At 38.9% G+C, this 22,648-nt stretch overlaps 1 protein-coding gene across 7 annotated transcripts in view; it reads left to right on the plus strand.

Moving 5' to 3' along the window:
- Window positions 1–1,725: 1,725 nt before the first annotated feature.
- The window catches only part of NCKAP1 (NCK associated protein 1), a 60,358-nt gene continuing 39,435 nt past the window's right edge, over window positions 1,726–22,648 (plus strand). For 2 of the 7 annotated variants that reach the window (XM_021532549.4, XM_021532550.4), the window contains exons 1-3: window positions 1,726–1,928; window positions 12,572–12,589; window positions 13,717–13,827. In XM_021532549.4, coding sequence (XP_021388224.1) covers window positions 1,821–1,928; window positions 12,572–12,589; window positions 13,717–13,827 — 237 coding nt within the window. In that variant the 5' untranslated portion in view covers window positions 1,726–1,820. Of the gene's footprint in view, window positions 1,929–2,186; window positions 2,314–12,571; window positions 12,590–12,616; window positions 12,870–13,716; window positions 13,828–22,648 lie in introns of those variants that run through there. The other 5 variants (XM_021532553.4, XM_021532551.3, XM_021532555.4 and 2 more) reach the window with 5 other exon arrangements.

Consider the following 22,648-nt stretch of genomic DNA (forward strand, 5'->3'; position numbering starts at 1 on the left):
ATGTGATCCAGTTCAGCTGTCAATCCAGCACTGCAACTGTAACTCCTAAACCACATCATCCAGTGCCGGATCCAGATGCCTCTTAAACATCTCCAGGCGTGGTGACTCCACCTCCTCCCTGAGCAACCTATTCCAATGCCTGACCACCTGAACAGTGAAAAAGTTTTCTAATGTCTAATCTGAATATTCCCTGTCTCAGCTTAAGGCCATTTCCACTCATCCTCTCACTGGCATGGCAGAGGAGACTGGCTCCCCCCTCACTCCACCCTCTTGCCAGGGAGTTCTAGAAGGTGTTCAGGTCCCCCTGGAGTCTCTTCTTCTCCAGACTAAACAACTCCAGCTCCCTCAGCTGCTCCTCTTAGGAACATGAGCAAGAAGCTTCACCAGCTTCCTTGCCATTCCCTGGACAAGTTTCAGCACCTCACTATCTTTCCTGAGCTGAGGGGCCCAGGACTGGACAGAGCATTTGAGATGTGGCCTCACTGTACCCAGTACAGAGGGATGTCAACCTCCCTGGTCCTGCTGGCCACAAGATTTCTGACACGGGCCAGGTGCCACTGATCTGCTTGTTCACCTGGCTGGCTCAGGTTCACCACATGCAGGCACAGGTTCAGCTGCTGTCGCCCTGTGTCGGAATCTGTGGCATTGATGATTCCCAGATTGTAGAAAGTCTCTGTCTCTCTGCCCCGCTGCCAAAGAAAAAGCCATAATTGGTCTGTGCTGGTTTCAAGGTTGTTTATTCTGTTTATCTCTAACATGTTCTGCTGCCCTGCCCAGCTCTGTCCTGCAGGGCAGTGTGTGGGGCTCTGCCCTCAGTGGGATGTTACAAACATTAAATACCAGAAACTCCCTGGGCTGGATTTACAAGAACGTGCCAATATCTGTCACCTACGTTGGACAGTGTGTCCCCAGCCTGAACCAACAGAAAAATGCCAACACCACAGTGAGACATGGAGGGCATGAAGAAGGAGAAAAAGGACAAGGAACACCCAATTTCCTTCATCATGTCCCCTTTGGACCCCTAATCTAAAATCCTAAAATTTTACTTTTGCACCTTTGCCACACTTAATTATTACTCATATCAAACACTCAGAGCTGGTAATTCATCCTGTAAGATTGCAAACTCTTTTCCATGGACAGAGATCACAGCCAGTGTCTCTGGGGCTCTGTCCAGGGGGTTCCTGACCCCTGCCAGGGTCCCAGGGCAGCCAGAGGGATGCTCTGGATTCCCACAGCCCAGCTGTTTTCCACTGAGCAGATTTCCAGCCACTCTGCTCCAAATCTGTAGAGCTGCATGGATTTATTGTGGCCAACCTGCAGGGCTTCCATTGTTTAAGTAAAAAAATTGAGTTGATTAAATAAAAAAGTGAACTTGATGAAGTAAAAAAAAAATTTTAAAAAATGGGGCTTTCATAGCCTCACAGAATGGTTTGGTTTGGAAGGGGTTATAAATAGCGTTTTGTTCCATCGCCATGCCAGGGACAGGGACAGCTTCCACTAGGCCAGCTTGTTCAGAGCTCCATCCAGCCAACACCTGCATGGATGCGGCATCCACAACTTTACTCGGGGCAAGCCTTGCAGGCAAACGGGCGATCCTGCCCGCCCGCCGCCCCTCACGGGCGCTCGGCGGGCCCGGCCCGCGGGCAGAGCTCGGCGCTTCCGCCGCCCGCCCGCCGGGGGCGCCCGAGCGCCGCCCCACGTGACCCGTGCCCACGCCCCGCCAGGCAGCGAGCGCCGGGCCGGGCGGACGGGCAGCGCCGGGCCGGGCCAGGCCGGCGGCCGCGGGGCGGGAGCGGCGGCGCGGGCAGCGGAGCGCCAGGATGTCGCGCTCCGTTCTGCAGCCCAGCCAGCAGAAGCTGGCGGAGAAGCTCACCATCCTTAACGACCGCGGCGTCGGCATGCTCACCCGGCTCTACAACATCAAGAAGGTGCGGGGGGCCCCGGCCGAGGGTGGGGGTGGACGGGAGCCGCCCCGGCGCGATCCTCGGCGCCGCTCGGGCCGGCGCTCCGCCGGGCTCGCGGCCGTGCCGGCTGCGCCGCGGCCTAGCGGCGGGGCCCGGGAGGCCGGGCCGCAAGGGGGGCCCGGGGCTTCGGTGCGGCCGCCGCGTCGGTGCCGGCAGGGAGGGATGGAGGAGTGGAGGAGGCCGGGCCGATGCCGGCGGCGCCCGCAGGAGCGGGGCCTGCGCCCGGCGCGGCCCCCGGAGCCGCTGCCGTGCGTGACTCACACGAGCCGCGAGTGGGCAGCGCCGCGGGGCTTTTCCCACGCCGAAACCTGTCGCTGCCGAGCGGATAAAGGGGCTCGGGGTAAAATTAGTAAGTTAATTTCGATAAGTTCGAGGCGCGCGGTTGCTTAGCAGCTCTCGGCGTGAGATGGAGCGGGCGCTCGGCGCTGCCGGCGGTGCTGGAGCAGCTCCCCGGCTGCCGAGGGGAGTGCAGCGGCGCTGGCCCGGCTGAGCTGGCTCGGCGGGGCAGGAAGCTGCAGGTCTGGGTGTGGAGAGAAGGATGGGTCACGCCTTCGGTTCATTTCTCGGTTAATTTCTCTTCTGGAGGTAATCGTTGTGCTTTGCTGTGGGAAAGAACGTAGTTCATGGCCGCGGAATCATAACATTATTTGGGTTGGAAGGGGACCTTGAAGATCATCTAGTTCCAACTGGGTGGTTGTATCCTTCTCAGGTTCATTTTCCTAATGAGTGATAGACCGACTGAAAAGTGTATGACCCCTCAACCCACTCCCAGTAATGAATACTCATTGGGATTTTATTGCTTTGCCTTGAACACACTTATTTGAGAAGTTATTTTTTTCCTTATTTCAAAGAAAATGCTAGTTATTACCTTTGAGCAGCAAGTAGACCTTTGTGGGTTCAGCACATTAAGATTTCAGTGCTGTTTCTATGCTGGGTTCAGCTGCAATGGCAAAGGGGATTTGAGAGTTCTAGGTGCTTGCTTGAGCCTCTGACTTCTGAACCCAGGTTTCTGTCAGGAGTGACCCTGCCTGACTGATCTGAGGTAAAGGGTATGTTTTGTCAAAGTTTTTTACTGATATGGGAAGAAGTAAGGACTACCAGAAGAAGTAAGGACTACAAGTGCAATGTGGATTTTAATTAAGGTGTTTTCTCAGGGAAAAAACCCCAACAAACAAAGTGATTGGAGTATTTAAAAGTCAGCGTTCATCCAAAGCCATTTCACTATTTGATGTGCGCTTGAGTGCTTCTACAAATCTTCTTCAGAAGATTTGTAGAAACTGACATAAATCAGGCATTCTGACTAGATGATTGCAAATTCCTGTGTTTCTGAAAGGTTCCTTTTAGTCTGTAGTTTTGTACATTGAAAAGTCCCTTCAGTTAAATAATGGTAGCAATGTAATTGCAATTCTAACAAACAGAAGTCCGCAATTTATGGGGAAAACCATCAAAATGAGGAAGCTGTTTGTGTGAATGCTTGTTGCGCTTTGAGATAAATATCCCAGGTGAAAAATGAGCAAGGGGAGTTTCCCCTGAGCACAGCACTGCTTCGTGGGGCAGGAAACAGGACTGGAGAAATTAAACCTCGCCTTGATAGCTCTGCCTTAGCTATTGTGAGTCTGGGCTCTGTTTTCATTCCCAGTGTTCTGATACAGGGACATTTACTCCTGTTAAATGTTCCCGTGCCTACAGACTTGTTTCTCCTTGGCGTGTTTGGATAGCAGAGTCCTGAGCCTGTTGGCCCATCTGGTGGTAGCTCTGCTGATCTGATGTTTAGGAAGTGATGCAGATGGACAGGCTCTCTGTAGGGGAGCATCAGCACTGGCAGTGACACCATTTTTTCCTGCAAATGCCAAGTACCAAGTCCAAAATTGCTAGGTCTTGCATATAGAGAGAGAGTAGGCATGACCAAGTGGCTTGATTATTGTGTCATGTGTAGTTTTGCAAATGTGGAGGTGTCCCAGGCACGCCTCTTGTGTATTCATGTAGAGATTTGTAAATTCAAATAGTAGTTTTCTTCAGCTGCAGTCAGTAACGCTTGACAGGGGGAACTGGCCAGCTCAGAGGGTGAGCCCAGAAGTCTTGGGCTTGATTATTGTATTTTATTGTGAGTCACCCTTCAGCCCAGCTGACTGCTTGGAACACTTTAGGTTTGTTTATTTATTTTTCCCTCTCTCTAAGGTGTCAGTTGCAACACTGCTGTTTAAGATTCTGTCATAGCTCTGTTGAAGATGATACCGAAACTCACATTACTAGAAAACCACACAATATGTGGGTTTGCGGTTAAAGGAAATGGTTAAGACTTTTTTTTTTAATAAGAGGAAGTGAGAGCTTGAAATGTGTGTAACAGCAGTAGAGATTGCTCTAGATGCTGTCTAGAGAGTACAGATTTTTGAGTATTAAGAATTTCCTCAACTGTTAGAAACAAAGCAGGAAAATTTTACTTCCAAAAGAATCACAGAAGTTGTTAAAAGCAGTTAGAAACAATGATTCTTTGTTTCATCTTCATATACAATTTTCAGTTTTGTTGCTGTTGTGCTTATAGCTGATAATTGTTCATAGTTTCCTGTTTACTGACCTTCTGTGCTACTGTTGCCTTTTGAAACAGTTAAAAGTTTGTTGTTTTTAAAACAGAGTATCTGATTGTATGTTTTTTGTCTCTAAAAGTGACATGGAAATTAGGAAAAATGAAGTTACTAAGGTAATAGTCAATGATGAGCCAGAACTTCTAATTGCACCCTTTAAGGAGGAGGATGTTTTTGTTGCTGTTGTTATTTTGAAGGATGGCTCTTTGCTTGCTGTTTTCAGCTGTCTTTTGCACTGGGACCAGTATTAGTAATAAACTTGGAACTCTTACCCTTGTGATGTCTCTTTTGGTTTGTTGCTTCAGTTTTTTAAGAATTTATCCACAGTTATCTAGGTTATTGTCTACCCTGTAACTTGTGCCATGACTTGCCTACATCTACACCTCCATAAATCAAAGACAGCAGGGTTTTTTCATGCCATCCTGGCTCAGGTGAAGCTTGGATTTCATGATTACCTTCCAGAGCAGACTAAGTCTTGTGTTGGTAAGCTTTGTGCAAATGCTGCCATTACTGTCAACTGTTTTGTTTGAGAGTGGTGGTGGCAGAGAATAATATTTTTTGTGGGTCTGTCTTCTGTTTGTTTATAAAGCCCTTGGATAGCAGGATGTGTTTACAGTAAGAGATTTGATCTTGAAATCAATTTTTGATTTTTTGAAATTTTTGATCTGAAGAAGAGATTTAGGCACAGCCAATCAAGGGGGTGTGATTTTGATGAGTGTTGAAGTACTACTACAGTCAACAGGACTGCTAGGGTTGGAGGATAAGGTTTTGAATTATTTAGAGTATATGTTAATCAAACATGATGAGTCTGTTATTTAGCATGAATTGCTTTGCTAGCAGTGTTCTGTTGTTCTTCACAGTATAGATTTGACATTGGTTCACAAGATGTTTTTAAAATATTATTAACGAAACAAATTATTTTGAGTTTCCCAACTTGATTACATAGTATCTGAAAAATGAGGATCTTAAACCATCTCTTAGATGTGAACTGCATAATCAAACTGAAGTCATAGATGAGGAACTTAACTGTTGCAGAGGCTTTAACTGACTTTATATTTTCTTTAAAGGTGTAGTAGTGGAAATACTGGTTTTTTACCTATATTGAGTATGTTACTACTTGAATTTAAAAGTTGTAACAGCTAGGTCATTGTTTTATTAGTAGAACCAGTCAATAAAGTGTACAGTTTTGCTCAGGCACTTGAGCAGTTCTTCAGGAAATGGAAGAGATTTTAGGTGACTGCAAGACTATGGGAAGTTTCCAATATACAGAGCTCCAAAGTTTGGAATGGTGTGGGATTAGATCACCCTTTGGACACAGAGCTCTGTGCTGGAGTGCAGACCTTTGAGCTGAGAGGAAAAGCTCACCAATAATTTAGTTTTGAATTGTAAAATTGGTGCTGAGCAGATAATGTCAGGTAATGCCTTCAGGTCACTGGAAGTGGCCCAGGGTGGGGCAGTATTGCTCCCACAGATGTCAGCAGGTCTTTAAAAGTTAAAATGAAAGTATATGTTTATGTCTGTGATCTTGGAGGAATGGCTTATAATACTTGCTTATTGATAAGCAAAGGAGTAAGCCCCAAACAAACTCACAGTGCTGGCAATTAAAAAAAAAATTCCTTTGCTCAGGAAGCAAACGCTTAACTGGTGATACCATATAACACTATTATTTTTCACTCAGAAAAGCAATTAAATTTGTAAAGAAACAGAAAGACTTCATAATAAAATAAAAATGTCCCAAAAATATAGAGAATGAACTTTTCCTTTTGCATCAAGAATAGATGCACAGAATTATCTTGCCTTGTTTCTTGGCTTCCAAATACAAGTTACCCTGCCCCCTGCAATTGCTATTCATTTTGTTAACACAAAACCATATCCAGTTTTAGTTGCAAGAGATTTTTAAAGCTGTGTGTAGAGGTAAAAGTAATTACAGTTCCCATTTGAGGTTCAGAGTAGAAAAGGCTTTCCCATTGCCTTGCTTCTTTTTATTAAGATATTATTTTATAAACTACATTGAGGAAAAGTTTTGTGGCAGTGAAACTTCTTGCTTTTTTTTATTCTTTGCTTTTCACCTGCCCCATATTTGATTAGTCAAACCAAGGCCTTAAACAGGTGCTACAAACACAAGAGGACAATGTGAATTTATCACTGTACAGTGTCAAACCCAGTACATTGCATTTGTTCACAAGGTGATGGGTCACTCTGGTAGGGACAGTTTGGAAGATACTTTACATGTTGACTTTAGCAAGGCTGCTGATGTGACCTCATCTGATTGTTCTCATGAACAATCTAAGGAAGTGCAGTCTGGATGAAGTTGTGATGATGAAAGCAGATGGATTGCCATATTAGGGAATGACTGTGAAGATCTCATTGGGGATCAACATGGGTCTTGTTGGGGTGTGTCTTACCTCTGGTCCCAGTCACTCTTTGATTCTACAACCTAGATCACACCTACAGCGTGCTTAATAAATTTATGTGTAGGAAACTGGGACAAACTGCAGATTCTAATTGAAATTCAGCTTGAGCTTAGGAATTGTAGGTATGGTCGAACAGGCTTGGAGGTGGCTGAGCAAGTATGATTGTAAGCTATTTTGTGCTTAGTGGAATTTAAAGGACAAAATGAGAAGTAATGAGATATCAAGTCTGGAGAAAATAGCTGGGAAAGATTAGGGACATCCTAGGGCAAAAAAGAGCTGGGTAAATTCTGCTGCAAAAAATCAGGGATGATATGAGGTTATATGAATGTGGGAGCAAGATAATCTGAAGGAAAAGTAAGGAATTCCTTTTTGCTCTACATCCCCTTCATTGAGATTCATTGAAAATATATCTGATTGACTGGTTTTTTCAAGGAAGATGTGGACAAAATGGACAAAGTTCGGGGCAGAATAATAAGGACAAGTGGGGCAGAAAATTGCACCCATTGAAAAGATGGGAATGTTTTTTCAAGTCAGCTTATAAGTAATACAAATTTGTAACTATTTAGAACTGCAGTAGAGAGATGGGGAATAGTTTGTGCCATCTAGTATGACCACCAGAGATCTAGGAGTGATGGATTAAATTTAATATTGGAAAACTGAATTGAATATTTGAAAAGACTGTGAGAATGTTTTTGAACATAGCCTGTTTGAAACTTGTAAGTAAAGAGCTGGCAGACATATCCCAGGAGCAACACAGATATAGTTGATCCTGCCCTGGAGCAGGAGAGGTAGGTAGGCAGTTTTCTGTGCTCCTTTCTAACATTTTCTTCTGATTTCACATGAATTTACATTATACTTAATTGAATTTCTGAGTATTGATACACTAGGGTTGAAAGTAAGGTCTGTACTTGGGGTTCAACACGCACCAAATAATGAGTAAACACAAATAGTGAGGGAAGATTACTTGTTTAGATCTAGGAAACACTGGACTGATTGTAACACCTTTAATTGTAATTTTGAATTTATATGAAGGTACATTATCTTTCAGATTTGGATCCCTGGTAAATAGAAAGCACAACAGCTGTTGAATTTCTAATAACTTTGTGCCATATTTTGGATATGTCCAAGGCCTTTAGAGACTCTTAATAAGGTAGTTACATGGAGACTTTCTTCTGCTTCCAGGTCTTGGTTGAAAGTATTAGCATAATTTGTATCAAGATACAGGTTTACCTTTCATCCTTTATGTAACTACAAGCATCAGTAATGTCATTTACTTAGTACAAGGTCACCCTAGCTATGCTGGTGTAGGACAGTTAAATTTTAGCCATCAAAAATATTAAACTATAATAATTTGTCCATGTGTGACCTGCTAATTCTTGCATCTTGTTGGACAGATTTTAAAAGGCTTTATTCACAAAACTTATCTGGGACCAGCCTGTTTAATAATGAACTTAAGCCTTCACAGTCTGTAATACAGGCAAGCAGTGGTGGTAGGCTTAATCAGAGGTATTAAAACAAATGTAGTGTGAAGCACTGTTCAAAGCAGCTCTTTATTGTTTATTCCCCTCTCTTTCCTTCTCAGTAGTTTGGCTTTTTCAGAATTAGAGATTGTGACTTCATAATATTAATTGTTTTAAATGCATGGCAAAACCAAAGAGTATATAATAGGTTTTATCCTACAAAAATATAATTAATGGTAAAAATGTTTCTCTGAATGTTTGACTGTATAATTTACAGGCTGCACAGCTGGAAACCAGGCATGCAAACTTAGTGATATGTCTTAGCATGAATTCTTTAATGCCAGCAGCTCTTCCAAGGCTGTTTTACTGTGCTGCCTTTCTGGCCTGTCAAAATAAAGTACTGTAGTAAACTGTAAATGGGACATAAAGGAGCTTTTCCTGTTTTTGGGTCTGAGGCATCCTGAAAGTATTTCCATTTACTGATCCAAATTACTAACTTGGGGAATGGCACAGTTTTTACTGTTGCTGAAATTCCACCAGTTTCCTTGTTAAATTCACAGAGTTTTGTAGTGCTGATTCATTTGTAAATGAAATTTAAAGGTGAAGTGATTTGTTGACTGAGATTATTTCAGTGTTTGTTGTCATAGTCAAGTGGAGCTGTGCTTAGCAGTGTTTTATCTCAGCTCTGCAGTAATAGCAAATCAAGATCTCTCAAAGTAATAAATACATTAAATTGCTGCAAAGTATGGTTTATGATAATCTGCTGGTGTAGGACGTTTGGGGGATGAGAATACAAATTTTTAAATTAAAATTGCCCTGTTTCTCTTTTATTGGGAGATAGCCCTGCTGCTAATTTAGAATAGTTTGGTTTAGCAACAACAAAAAAAAATAAATAATAGGTCTTTCCATAATACAATAAATATTTAGGCTATATTTTTTTACCATGCTAAGCCATGTAATTCAGGTGATACTTCCCAGTGTTCTTATTCAAGGACACATAACAGGTTGATGTGAATGAGTGGCATGAGTGAAGCTCAGGGGTTTTAAATGCAAGTTTGGGGCACTGACTACTGACAGTGATTGTACCTGAACATAAACTTCCTTTTATTCATGCTACTTCAGCTGCATGTATATAGTTATTTTGTTGATTGATGTTTTTTTCTTCTCCTTCAACATCCTCTGCCCTCAAGTCGGAAGTAAATATTAAACTTAGATTTTTACAGTGAGAGCTGTAACAGTATTGGGCAAAATATCTCTTTGCTGTATATTAATGTTGGTTGGCAAAAGGTCTCTTTGCTGCATATTAATGTTGGTTTATTCTGGGCCAAAGGCAGTTGAACTGGATTCTGTGTTCCTGGTTAGAGGCCACTTATCTTAGATGTTGGCCTTAAGCAGATTTTTGTAGTGCTCTGTTTTCTTGTTGGCTGCTTCTGAATGAGTACAACATAGAAAGTATAGATATATGTAATATTCTTAATTTTCAAAGTGAAATTATTATAGAAGAACCTAATAGCATCAAATGAGGAAGAGAATCTGAATTTTGTGTAGTAATAATATAAATATTTACCTCACTAGGGTAGGTGGGAAAATGCTGCTTTAATTCAAAACATATGGCTTAAACATGTGTAAACAGTGCAGGTAGCCTGATCTCTCTGAAGCTTAGTAACTATGCATATGGTAGCAAATCAGGATTGTGAATAGTGAATTTCTTGGTGGTGGTTACACAGAATGACTTAGTTGAGAGCTTATGAGAACAGGGTGCCATTCTAAAGATCTGTGGAAAGAAATGCTGTGTAACTTGAAGAAATCCAGCATTTAAATTCATTAAATTTTTTTAAAATTATGTAGATTAGTTTCTAACCATAACTTTGCATGATCTTTTTCAGCATAGCTGGTTATCAGCTGTTTAGTAATGCACAAAGGCATTCAGAGTTGACTGCTGGGAGATTCTTTTGAGTATAGTATTTTGGGGCTGAAGCAGCTGGAATCTCATAGCTTCAGAACTCTATTCTGTGAATGCTGCACAAGTAAAAACATTTTAAATCAGTGAATTTCTTTTTTAATGCTCAAAATTTTAGTAATTCTGGGTTGTGGAGTTTTTCCTAATAAGAAATGAATTGAGGAATGGTTGTTGCAACCCACATGGGAGAAAAAAAGTGATACTGAGGCTGAGAAAGGACCTACTGGTTTTGGCTGGTGCTCAGGAGTCTATGTGAATACTGGAGAGCTGTATATGGGCAAATGGCCTTTATATGCTCTATCACAGTGTTCCTACCCATTACAGTACTCACAAGGGATTTTGTATTGGCTAATACAACTATAAAAAGTAAAAACTCCGTTTCTTATCTACATTTTAAGGCTATTGCCCTCAATATTTTTGTTCTTTTCAGAGCAAAATTCTGTTTGTGTCTTACCACACTTTCATGCTTGTGCAAAAGTGCTAGGATTGGAGTTTGCATATTCATTATTTTATGCTTTATAGAGTAAACTATGGGGAGTTTGAAGTCTCTTCATCATTTTGGGAGAGGTTTAACTTATGGGGACTGTTTTACCTGTGATGCTGAATGCAGGTAACTGTATGGATGAAAGCTATTGATGCAACAACAGCTTAGATCTGTTAATACCAGTTTTTAGAAAGGAGCTGAGCTGCTGTGGAGCATGGGGAAGTGAAGGAAAATGCATTGCCCCACTCGTTCAGTGGTATTTATTGTCCTCTTTCAGTTCAGTCTAGGTAGGCTGGTACAGCTTTCTAGAAGCTGGAATTGTGGTGTGTGTGAGGGATGCTTGTATCATCTTGCAGGAATTTTCTTATTTATCCATCAGTCTGGTGTAGTTCATTAGTAGGAAGAGTTACAGTTGCTTCAAGTATGATGTCAGCTAACAAATGATGGGGAGAGGCAAAGAAGGAGCATATTTACCTATATTGAGAGGTTTGCCAGTTAGACTGAGGAGAGCACTTGTCTTTTCTGGGAGCTGAGTTCCTGAAGGCACAGGAGGATGTGCATGTTGATGTTTTCAGGTCTCTGTTTCCTTGTGAGTGTTTGTGTAAAGGCTGGGGTAGAACATTAGTTTTAGTAAACATTTTAAAGAGCAAATTTATAGGAAGGAAAACATCTGTTTCTAGCGAAAATAAGGAGTGTGTGTGTGGAAGGAGTGTTGGAATTCAGACTGAAAAATTTATGAAGTCAACAGTGGCAGATTTCTTGTCTCCTATATAACAGCAACCATGCTGGAATTTAACAGGGCAGTAACAGTACACAGGGCAAGAATATGTGTCACTTAACTTGTTTTCTTAGTAATCCTTCTAGCAGAGAAAATGACATGTTTTGTGGCAAGAACAACAAATTGAAATAATTTGACAAAGGTTCTGACACCCATGACACAGAATTAATTAAAATTTCATAAATTTGAAGCTCTATGTTGAATATTTAATGCCTATTTACAGTATAGTTTGTACTTTTGAATTGCATAGACTTTAAGGTGTGTACAGAATAGCTCTTTCTTGATATGTGTGGTTTGCTGCTCTAAGGAGATTGAAGCAACAGTTTAATATCTACCATACTGTGGATGTTGCTGAATTTATTTTCATTATAAATTCCTCTTATAGATATGATGCTGTAATAAAGTTTAGTACCTTTGTGGGAAATTTAGCAAATATGAGTGTTTTGATATCAGAATAGTACATGAGTATACATCTTGATGGTCATGTACTACTGGTAGGTGTTTTAGAAACTTTCAATAATGACTCTTTTATTTGTTTTTTTTTCTTGGCTACCGTTTCTTTTTCAGGTATGTAAAACTTCACTGAGTTTCTCTCCTTTTTTCCCCTGTAGTTGCATGTGATGTTTGTTAACTTCTTTCCCTCTCTACCTGAACTTAGTTTGGAAGTACTATTAGTAGTTACATGTTTCAGTATATTCACAGTGCTTTGCACAATAGTAAAATTCCAATAAGTAAGTGTAAAGTTGTTTGTGAGTATTACAATAATCAACATCCAGTAGAAAGTGTGCTTACTAGAGTAACAGATGGTTGTAATGTTCACTTGGATGTAGGTAATAGTGTATTAGTTCACATAAATGTAATACTTTAGCATTTAAGAGTAATCTGTTTATATGTAATTTTTCTCTCTTTTTATTACACTGCTTTCCCAGCAAGGACAAGTTTGGAAGGTTTGCAAAGCTTTTCACCTTCCCTTTGCCCGCTTGCCCGCTTTCAGAATCGGTCTCATACTCCATGACTTCTGTCTCTACAGTCCACAACTCGGTCATAGAAATCAATGTGGAAAGGTTTTTAAATGAGTTGTCGTTTGAGTTCACTCTGTTGTGTAGAAACGCCTAGCATGTAATTTAGTTTTGCATGAGACGTGAAACTCCTTTGCAAACCCCTCTGAGGAGAATAAAACTAAATGAATATTTGAGAGAAATACAGTTTGAGCGCATATTTTGTCATGTAAGTAACACTGCTGTTTATGTTGCTCCAAATGAAATGGTGTGGCATGGCTCACTAGTCAGAGTAGCAGAGTAGTGTCTGGCAGCATGCACTGTAGCTGGCAACAGGAGGTGCTTCCTCAGGTGTCTGTCCAGAGAAGCTGTGCTGATCCTGTCTGTGTAAGTTTTAATTTAAGAGACCTAACGCTTAGCTGTGACTTTGCATTCAAAATTTAGTGAAACTTTTAGATTGCTGCTTTTAAAGCTCAGCCTATGCTGCTGTAGGAATAAATAACATGAGTAAAACTACAGTTTAAGGAAATAGACTCTGTTAGGCAAATATTGGTGGTTCGATTGTGGGATGGAAGATTGTCTTACAGTTACAACTGGGAAAAAATGAAATGTAGATTGGTGGTGGGGTGTTTAGTTTTGTTTCACAAAGGATAGTTTAATCATTTAATGTGCCCAGCACTGTCCTCCGCAGATGATGACATGATCGAGTTTTCTAACAGTTTGTTAACTCCAGATGAATACAATACTACCTCAAACCAGGAATAGCGTTAAAAGGAAACATTTTTTTTTTCCTCCTTCTTTTAGGACTGAGTTTTTTCCCTCACTGCTGTTCTGCACTAACTGCTTTGGTACTTCCATGCATCTTTTTCAGTAGAAGAGCATCTCTGTACTGTTTCCCATTGCATATTTCAGCTGTGACAGTCCCTGCACTTTGCCTTTCATTTTATCACCTGCTCACTAAAAGCAAACAAACGAAAAGAGGAATCTTTCTAGTTTGTCTTCAGATTTGCAACTATCACTTAACTTTACATGCATGATTGTGTTTCTACTTCATTTTGTATTGTATTTTTTTATAGGCATGTGGTGACCCCAAAGCCAAACCATCCTATCTTATTGACAAAAACCTGGAATCTGCTGTCAAATTCATAGTCAGGAAGTTTCCAGCAGTAGAAACACGCAACAACAACGTAAGTAATCAAATGGCTGTATAACTCTTTTTCTCACTACTCTTTCAGCACAGTCTGAGAGGTTTACATTTTCTTAAAAAGCACCTGATGCTGACAGTTGCAGTTGGAATATAGTTTTTGATTCAAATGTCTGGCAGGATACTTGAGACGGAATTATCTTTAAGGAGAGAATATTATACTGTAATTCCAGATGGGTTATGTTAGGATAGGACTCTTTCTGGTTTTCTTTTTGCCTGCTCTTTTCTATGCCATTTCAAAGAATTAGCAATTGGAAGAAGTCCTTTGAAAAATCATGCCTTACTTTAATAGGACCAGACTGATTGCAGAAGATGAAAGTTGCATAACTTTATTTGTGATGTGTCCTAATCAGTGGATCAGTAAAAAACCTCCTGTCTGCAAAGTGGGAAGAAAGCTTGTGCTTCACAGGTACTCTCAGTCCCTGTGAGAGTAAAGAATGCTTTAGTAGATAAGGAGAAACATTGTGAAGTACAAAAATATGGAAATAAAATAGTTTCCTCCTTATATAGTGAGTGCAGTTGCAGAAGTAAATTATGTTTTACCTTTGAGTGGCTCAGTATTGTTGAATTTGACTTTGAAGCCTTTTTTTAGGCAATTGTTAGGCTAGAGGCAGGCATTTTGGCAGGTGATATACACTTGTTTCCCTGTTTCAATTTGAAAGAGAAGGGCCCTTCAGATGTTTGTTTTACCTGCTTATATTTCTTTCCAAAGGTGAAAGTGGAGGTAGGTGTTGGGTTTGCATGTTCCCTGCATGCAAGTGCGTGCCTGTGTGCTTGGGAGGTTTAGGCTTGCTTTAAGTATTTGAGTTTCTGCAGAAGGGTAGTGGTGATAGCAATGAGAGTAATTAGTTTCTTTTACATTGCCATCTCAAATTTGTATGTAATGTCTCCAATAATACCAATGGAGAAAAAAACTCAAAGAAACCAGAAGAAAACTTATGGAGGAAACAATTTCATTAACAGTGTGTTTTTTCACTTTAAAATTTGTACGTGCTTTATACTCTTTAATATTGCTTATCTCTGTATTGATTTGATTGTGTTAGTAACAAATAGAGAAATTCCTTATCAAATCAATGTAAAAATAGTAAATCTGTTAAACCATGTTTGGTAAATGCTTCCATGTTATCTAAGCTTGGGGGGCAGATGAACTATTAACAGATAATGTACATAGAATTTACTTACTGCAGCTGCATGTATGCTTTAAATGTCTTCCAGTTGTTGATTATGAATTTGGAGTTTAACTAATGATGGACATTTAAGGATTTGTTGCTGTGAAGTTTATGGAAAGAGATCAAAGAAAACTTGCTATATTTTGACAATCAGAGTTTCTAAAATAGGACACACTCATAATGTTTTGTCATGGCTCTGTGTTTATTTACTATGAGCCAGCCAGGCCTGTGTTCATTAAGCAGAGTTGAAAAAAGCCTACCCTCCTTATCTATGAGCAAACTTTATAAGCAGGATTTTAAGCTCTAGCAATAGACAGCTGGGGTGTCTGTCCTGCAGTCAGAGCTGATGGTATTTCTCTTAGTTATTTGCAGGTGTTTCCCATAGAGTTTGTAACTTCTAAAAAAAAGAAAAAGGGCGATCAGAGATTTAAAAGGGCAAGAAGCTAGTTGGAACAGAGATACATTGATTAAAGAAATATCACAAAGGATTACTGCAGTGGAAATAGCTAAGAAATCATAAGTTGTGTTTGTTCCTTGCAGTGGAAATTCCAGGACACCCTTTCAGGAAGGTGTTTTGGATTTTGTATGTTGGAGTGCAGCAGTTGCCACTGCCTAGCACTGTGTACCTTTGCTTTCAACATGTCAGTAGGTGATGGTGCTGAACAAGCTTGCATTCAGTTTTAGAGAATAGGTAGTGCCAGCTTTTTTGATATTTTTTTATCTATTTTAGCTGTTTCTTCTCAGGTATTGTCATCTACAGTGTTTTATGTCTCAGAAATAAGCGACACATTTTATTGAAGAGTATGAGCAGTGTTTGCTGTAATCAGGTGATCTTGAAAAGCATGAATTTTCATTCTGTTGAAACAAGTAATTCTGTTATATTTGCTATTGGTATCTTTTACATATTTATCCATGGAAAACAGAGTTCCTGATTTTGTTCCTCCTTCAGTGTTTGACATGTTGAGTCATCAGAACAATGTCTGATAGTTGCTCGTTTTCAGTATTGTACTGAGAGTGAAAGTTTGTGGACAGTTAAAACAGGGAAGTGGCTGATGAATCCTTGCTAATCATGCTGGAAAATTAAATGGAGTAGTTAATCTTCCAAAGGATTAATTATAGAGAACTCTGTACCTTGTCAGTTCATAACTCTCTCTCCCATTGTTTGGGGGCAGTTCCTGTGGTGTCTTACACCTGCCCTTTTTTTCCAGTAACCATTGTGAATTACATAACCTTGAAATTGTGCAGCTTGAAGACCAGACTCTTAAACTCTCAATGAAATAGGCCACCAGGGTAATATTGCTGCACACTATATGAAATAACCTGTGGAGGAAGGAATAAGCAAAAATACAATATAAACAAAAAATTGAAGGATTCAGAAAGTGAGAAACAAACAAGATCGAGTCCTGTTTGAAAGGAAAGTTTCTTCTGTGTTTGGGGGAGCTTTACTATTTAGAATTATTTTAAATTGATTAAAGCTTTGCTTTGAAAAAGCCTTCTAAGCTGCAGATGGCTTTGAAAAATTTTTTAGCACTGTTGTTCTTGGTCAGGTGTGTGATCTGACTGTGCTTGTATTGACTCAGTAGCATTTATTGTTACTGAGTTTCCTGGCCTAGCTTCAGAAGGAAAGTTCCAAAGTAAGGGATGCAGAAGCGGCCTGTTTTTTCTGATGGCTATTTAGAGTTCATCCTCTTATAAGGGGGCACATGTGAGGTTCTTGTCACAGAGAAATTGAAAGAGAGCATACTGAACTAAAAAAAAAAAAAAAAAGTTGCAGGACCTAAAAGTTGCTCTGTTCTCAGTCAATGCTAATACTTAATGCCTTTTAAAACCAGAATAAAATACTTCACAATGGCGAACTGGAGATGCAGAGAGAAAGGATAGAAATTTATTTTAGCTTGTGAGTAGGATTTGATAAATCTGCTGCCTGTGCAGGCAAAGCTCCATGTCTTCGTGTGATGAAGCTATAGCCCCTCTTCTGCTTTCCCATACACCACATAGAATAAGTAGTGAGAATATCTGTCTTCTTTCTTGAACGTATCTTTTTCTTGGTTTGTTCCTCAGCAATTTCCTTGTAGAAAAACTTATATTTTTACATGTCTTTTGGCAAATTTAGTCATTACTTAGCACAAAGCAGACCAATGAAGCATCACTTTGAAATTTCTAATTGTATGGTTAGTGTGGGAAGGATTTGTTGCCCAGATAATGCTAGTCTTCATCACCTAGTAGGTTATGTTCTCAGTAGTAGTCATATGAATTCCATTTGTGTTTTGTATTGACTAATTTTTTGCTGTATTGTGTCTGTGGGGACTGGAAATAAAATCACTTGGGAGCAGAGGACAAGCAGTATGAGCATTTCCAATCTACCAGGGTTAGGATCTATAGTTTTGAATTGGTTCACTTTACTTTTTGAATTTTTGCCTTTTCCCTTTTAGATCCCAATGTGTGTTTGGTTTGCCTCCTGTGTCTTTCACAGTTTCACTTCACAACAAGCTGGTTACATAGCAGATTAAATGGATGTGGGAGAGGTGGTGTGGGCACAGAGTGTCTGAACCTCCTTGACTAAAGCTTATTGGAAGTCATTAATGCATGCTTTTATTAAATGCTTTCTTTTATTAAAAAAACTAAAACTCACACTTTATAACCAGTCTTGATTTTTAATTTGTGATAGGTGCTTCCAGTAATTAGTTTTTTCCAGAGCACTTAATACAAATAATCATCTGATTTAATTTTTTTTTTCTTTCAGCCCTGCAAGTGCTGCAGGTCATCAAGGAAAATGTAATTTGTTTGCTTCTTTCTAATGAAGCATTAATACTGTAATTTTCATACACTAGTGAAGATAATTTAGAGACTGTCATCTCTGGAAAAATAACTTTGCAGTCTCAACTCTGCTGCCTCATGTATTGGTAATCCCTTTTCCATACTTTTCCCTAGTCATTTATTTTTAAAGAAATTATGTAGTCATTAAAGCTATCACAGCTGTTTTCTTAAGTCTAACTTAAATTATCCCCATATTCAGTAAATGGTAACATTTTTCTCCACCTTTCTGGGATGTTAAGTCTCTTGTATGGGAGACTACTTTCCAGATAACTTCCAGCTTGCTTAATCAAAAAAAAACCCAACTCCCCAGATTCCACCATAAAACTTAACTGGCCTTTTCCAGGTAAGGGGGTGCCATGCACAGCTGCTTTTTCACCTCTTTTCTTGCTCAGGGAGCTGATAATGGTAAAAGGACTGCAAAAGAGAGAAATTTTCCAGAAGTCACTGAGGCAGCAGTTTAGTTTATGAATGTTCCCCTTGCATGAGTGAAGTCAGATGATGAACAATAATTCTCTGTTCAGCTTTCTATAAACAGTTAAGATGTCTTATGCTTGAGAATAGAATATATTAATGATAGTTTATTTCACAAGAAAATGCAAAATAACTACAAAAAATAAATTTTAATCTACATTTTCACTAAAAAGTAATTCAAAATTGAAATTGTTGAGCTAATGCCTTGCTCTGGTTCTACTGTACTTACTGTTCTGGTTTTGTATGCAGTAGTATGTCTGATATCAGTCTTCAGTTGTTACAGGTGTAAGACTGATTTTAAATGATGTATCCTATATAACGCCATATAGTATATAAAGTTTTCCAGTCTAACAGTCATTTTTGAGTGAGCATTTTTTTTCATACCAATTCCGTGAGGTCATGTGAAACCCTGTAATCTCTTTAAAATGTTTCACCAAACAGAATTCTTAGAATGTAACATATTTTTTCAAAAGAGTAAGTGCTGTCAGCTACGAACTTTATTTTCTTGGTTTGACCTTCGACTGAGCCTGAATTAAAGAGAGAATAACATCCAAATAGTGTATTTTTTATTATTATTTGTAATAAATCACTGGAACCTTGCTGTAAGTCATGTAAATCCATACAAGTCACTTGCCAAGGTAAATCAATTTTGCTTGCTCGTTGCTTTGTAGTGTCTGCAATACCTGCAGAGAAGTGAATGTGTGTAACACTTTACCCTCTCCTTTATCCAGTAAAACTCTCTTTGCTTTAATGATTGGCAATTTAAGAGCTTGGCCCTTGAAAACCAAGAAAACAAACAAACAAAAAAAACCCCACTGAGATGGCATTTAAAAAATTGTATGAATCATAAAAATACTGCAAAAATTGTAAATGAAGGTGAAAGATTGGGAAACTGTTTCTTACAGCTGAGAGGTAGATCAGTTTTTAAAGAGAAGCTTTCCTGCTCCAGTTGTCTGCCCTTATTAATTCCCTGGGAATGGTAACAGTTATGGAGCATTACAGGTGGCTATTTCCTTTTCAAAGCAATTAACTTAGTGCTAGAAACTTGAAAACAAACTAAAATAGATCCTGTGGCAGACATGCATTAGTTAGTAAACATGTTAAATATTCTTTTTTATCTTTTTATATTCAGCACAGTACTTCAGAAACTGCTTTTAATTGGAAATTAGAAAACCAAGGACACATCCATCATTCTAGGACTAATTTACAGAATTTAAAACTAATTTTTATTATTTTATTAGATGCTTCTATCTTTCCCTGCTGTTCTGCTGTGGATTTTGTGGACACAGAACTTTGTTCAAATTAATTGAATTTTTCAAATGTTCATCTAAAGACTCTATAGGTGACAAGCAACAAATGACAGTAAGAATACTGGCAGTGATGATTTGCCTCTCCTGAAATTTAACAGTCAGAATTTATAATATTGCTTTTTTGGGCTTATATTCCAGCTGGTAAGATTGAGTTGATGGTATTTTTGCTGAGGACATGGTAATATTTATGCTGTTGGATTGTAGAAAACAAATATAAGTGTTTAATGATCAGACATGCAGGAAAAATATCATACTGATACAAGAAGCAGAAAATTTGCCTTCGTATTATCCATTTCCAGATAATGAAATAAGACATTTATTCACATACTGCTGCTACCAGTCAAATAAACTTGATAAAAAATTACAGGACTAGTGGTACCATTTGTTTTTACTCACATTAGACTCTCTGAACAACCTCTTCTAATTGTCTCATTTTTTTTGTGAGCCATTGTATTAAATTGGTATTTATTCACATTATTAGTACACCAGGCTTGCATCATTTCTCCTTTGTCTGAGCCATTCATATAAGCTTTAAGTAAGACTCTCTTGAACTCTCCAGTTTTTTCTTTATTTTTCTAATATATTTTCTCTATTTATATAATTGACTGTGTAATGATCTTTGTGATTTAATATAAGGAAGGAAAGGCACAAGTTAAAGGTCAGTTCCTTCTCCTGTAGGTATTACCTCACAAGGTGTTAGCTTTGCTCTTTCTTATTTATAAATAAAATTCAAACATGGTCAGAGATGTGGTATTTTGTTAATAGACAAAAGAAATAATCTCAGATTAATTATGTGAGAGTTTTTTTTATCTTGCCATATTATGCTGAAATTTCTACAGGTTTTCATAGGTCTTAAATCTAATTCATGTCATTCAACAAAAACACTGTTGGTATAATTTGTACTTCAAATTCTCTAAGAATAAATAAACCACTTATAGCTAACCAGTCTACAAGGCATAGTCAGCTATAGTAAAAATAACATTTTGATGTTTAAAGAGTCATTTCTTCAGTACATGCTCTTTTAGGATATACCTATTTTTGTTGGTTATTAGAAATTTTCAATAATGAATTGCAGGCTAAGGAAAAAAGCCTCAAACCAAAAGCAAATCAATATAGCACCAGCAACTTCTAAACAGCTGTTAGGAAATTAGTAATGGAAAGTTTTAATGTTGTGATTGTGCAAAGAGTTACACCCACATTCTTGAATGATAAAAAAGCAAATAAACATGCAAGACACTGCATGCTTGTAAGCTGTTCTTCTAAACATCACTGATCAGGCTGTGCTCTATAAATTGAACTATTTGCCCCATACTGATCTAACAGTCAGTTTATATATTGTTTTATTTTGGTGCTACTATTTAAAATATAAATTTACTGACCCATTTAACACTCAGCATTCAAAGAATAGTCATCTCAACTCTAGGAAAATTTTAGCATCACTTTTGTGTAAATGTTTCTGGGAATACAGGTAACAAGATGAGAATGCACAGCAATGATTCCATAATCCTTGCCTGAGTGTGGCAAATACCTCCCTATTCTCTCTACAACTTCACAGAATTTCTGAAAATTTATTATTCCTTTTGTGATCGTAGTTCCCAGCACCATCTCCCTTTTTGCCATATCTCCCCATTTCATGTGGTATGGCTTGAAATTGAATGTTCTGCAGGAGTGACCATTCAGTTGCTATTTGTTATACCAAAAATAGGTGTAGTGTGCAGCAATCTATAATTTTGAGTCTCCTTTAGCATTGTACCTTGCTTACTATGATTTAGGATTGCAGTAGAAAAAATGATGTTAAGGGGGTTTGCAATGGTAATGAGTTCTGGTTTTGCTTTTCGCTGCACTAGAAATAATCTTACTTGTGGATCACACCCTGTCATCTCTTGCTGAAAAGTTTTGAAAATACTTCAGATTCATCAGGTTCACTTCTATTAGCTACATAGAAAAAAAAAACCTATTTCTGTTTAGTCTTCTACAAACTCAAGAAATGCTTGAAGTGCTAGGGCCAGGGTGCAAAATTAAAACCACGAATTAACTGAATTTTCATTGTGTAAGAGCTGTTGACTGATGGAGCAGTCCTGAAAGTACAAAGCAGATTTTCCTCTGGAGCAGTTCCAAGTGTAGGCACAAGCTGGTCTGGAGGTGTACTGGAGGTGCACGGACATCCTGGAGCTCTGGAGTCTGTGCGGTGATGCTGCATGCTTCATTTTTTGTGCTCAAGGAAGCTAAGTTAAAGGTGTATATTGGAAATACTACAGCTTTAATCCTCATGCTGAGGATCAAAATACAAGTAATGGGATTTGAAAACAGGTTTTTGTATGGCAGCACATTAAATGGGAATCACCTTTTTCCTGGTGCATGAGATTTATCGGGACAAGTTACAAAATAAACATATGTACTTGCAACTCTTTCAATTAAGGCTCATCTGATGCCTATGTGAAACAAAAAACCTAAATTAATAGATAGGCAGGCATTCAAAGTCCAATCCTTTGCCATGGCTTAAGAGTAGGCAGGAGTATTTTATAATGTAACCATTCTGATTTGCTCATAACTGTCTATTCCTGTCTTCATTGGCAATAATGAAAGTGTTACGGGTCAAGATTTCTAAAAAATCATCATCACCTCTAAAAATTTAGAGAAGCGAAACTTAATTACACGTGATACCTGGTTGTGATCCAGGCAGTTTGTTTTACCAATTTAGAGGAATTTTGATGCTTGACATAAAACTGAGAATACAGAGCACAGCTTTATACAAGGGAGTGAACTGAAGAAGCATACTCAGTTCTAACCTCTTATGAAAATAAGCTAATCATTTTGAAGCGATTTTTAAATCTGTTTTGTAATTGATTACTCTTGTTGAGAGAAAAGATGTTACTTAACTTGATCATCTTTAATTTAAAATCTTGCAGATTTTTGGAGGGCATGTTTTCCTATTGTGACTGCTTTAACTCATTTCAATTCCTGTATCAGGAAGGAGATGTAATTTGTAGCTGGATATTGCCAGTTAAATATTTGGATACTTGCAGTGCTGTGAGAC

The sequence above is a fragment of the Lonchura striata genome, chromosome 7, assembly GCF_050655825.1.
Source record: "Lonchura striata isolate lonStrDom1 chromosome 7, ASM5065582v1, whole genome shotgun sequence".
Taxonomy (NCBI): Eukaryota; Metazoa; Chordata; class Aves; order Passeriformes; family Estrildidae; genus Lonchura; species Lonchura striata.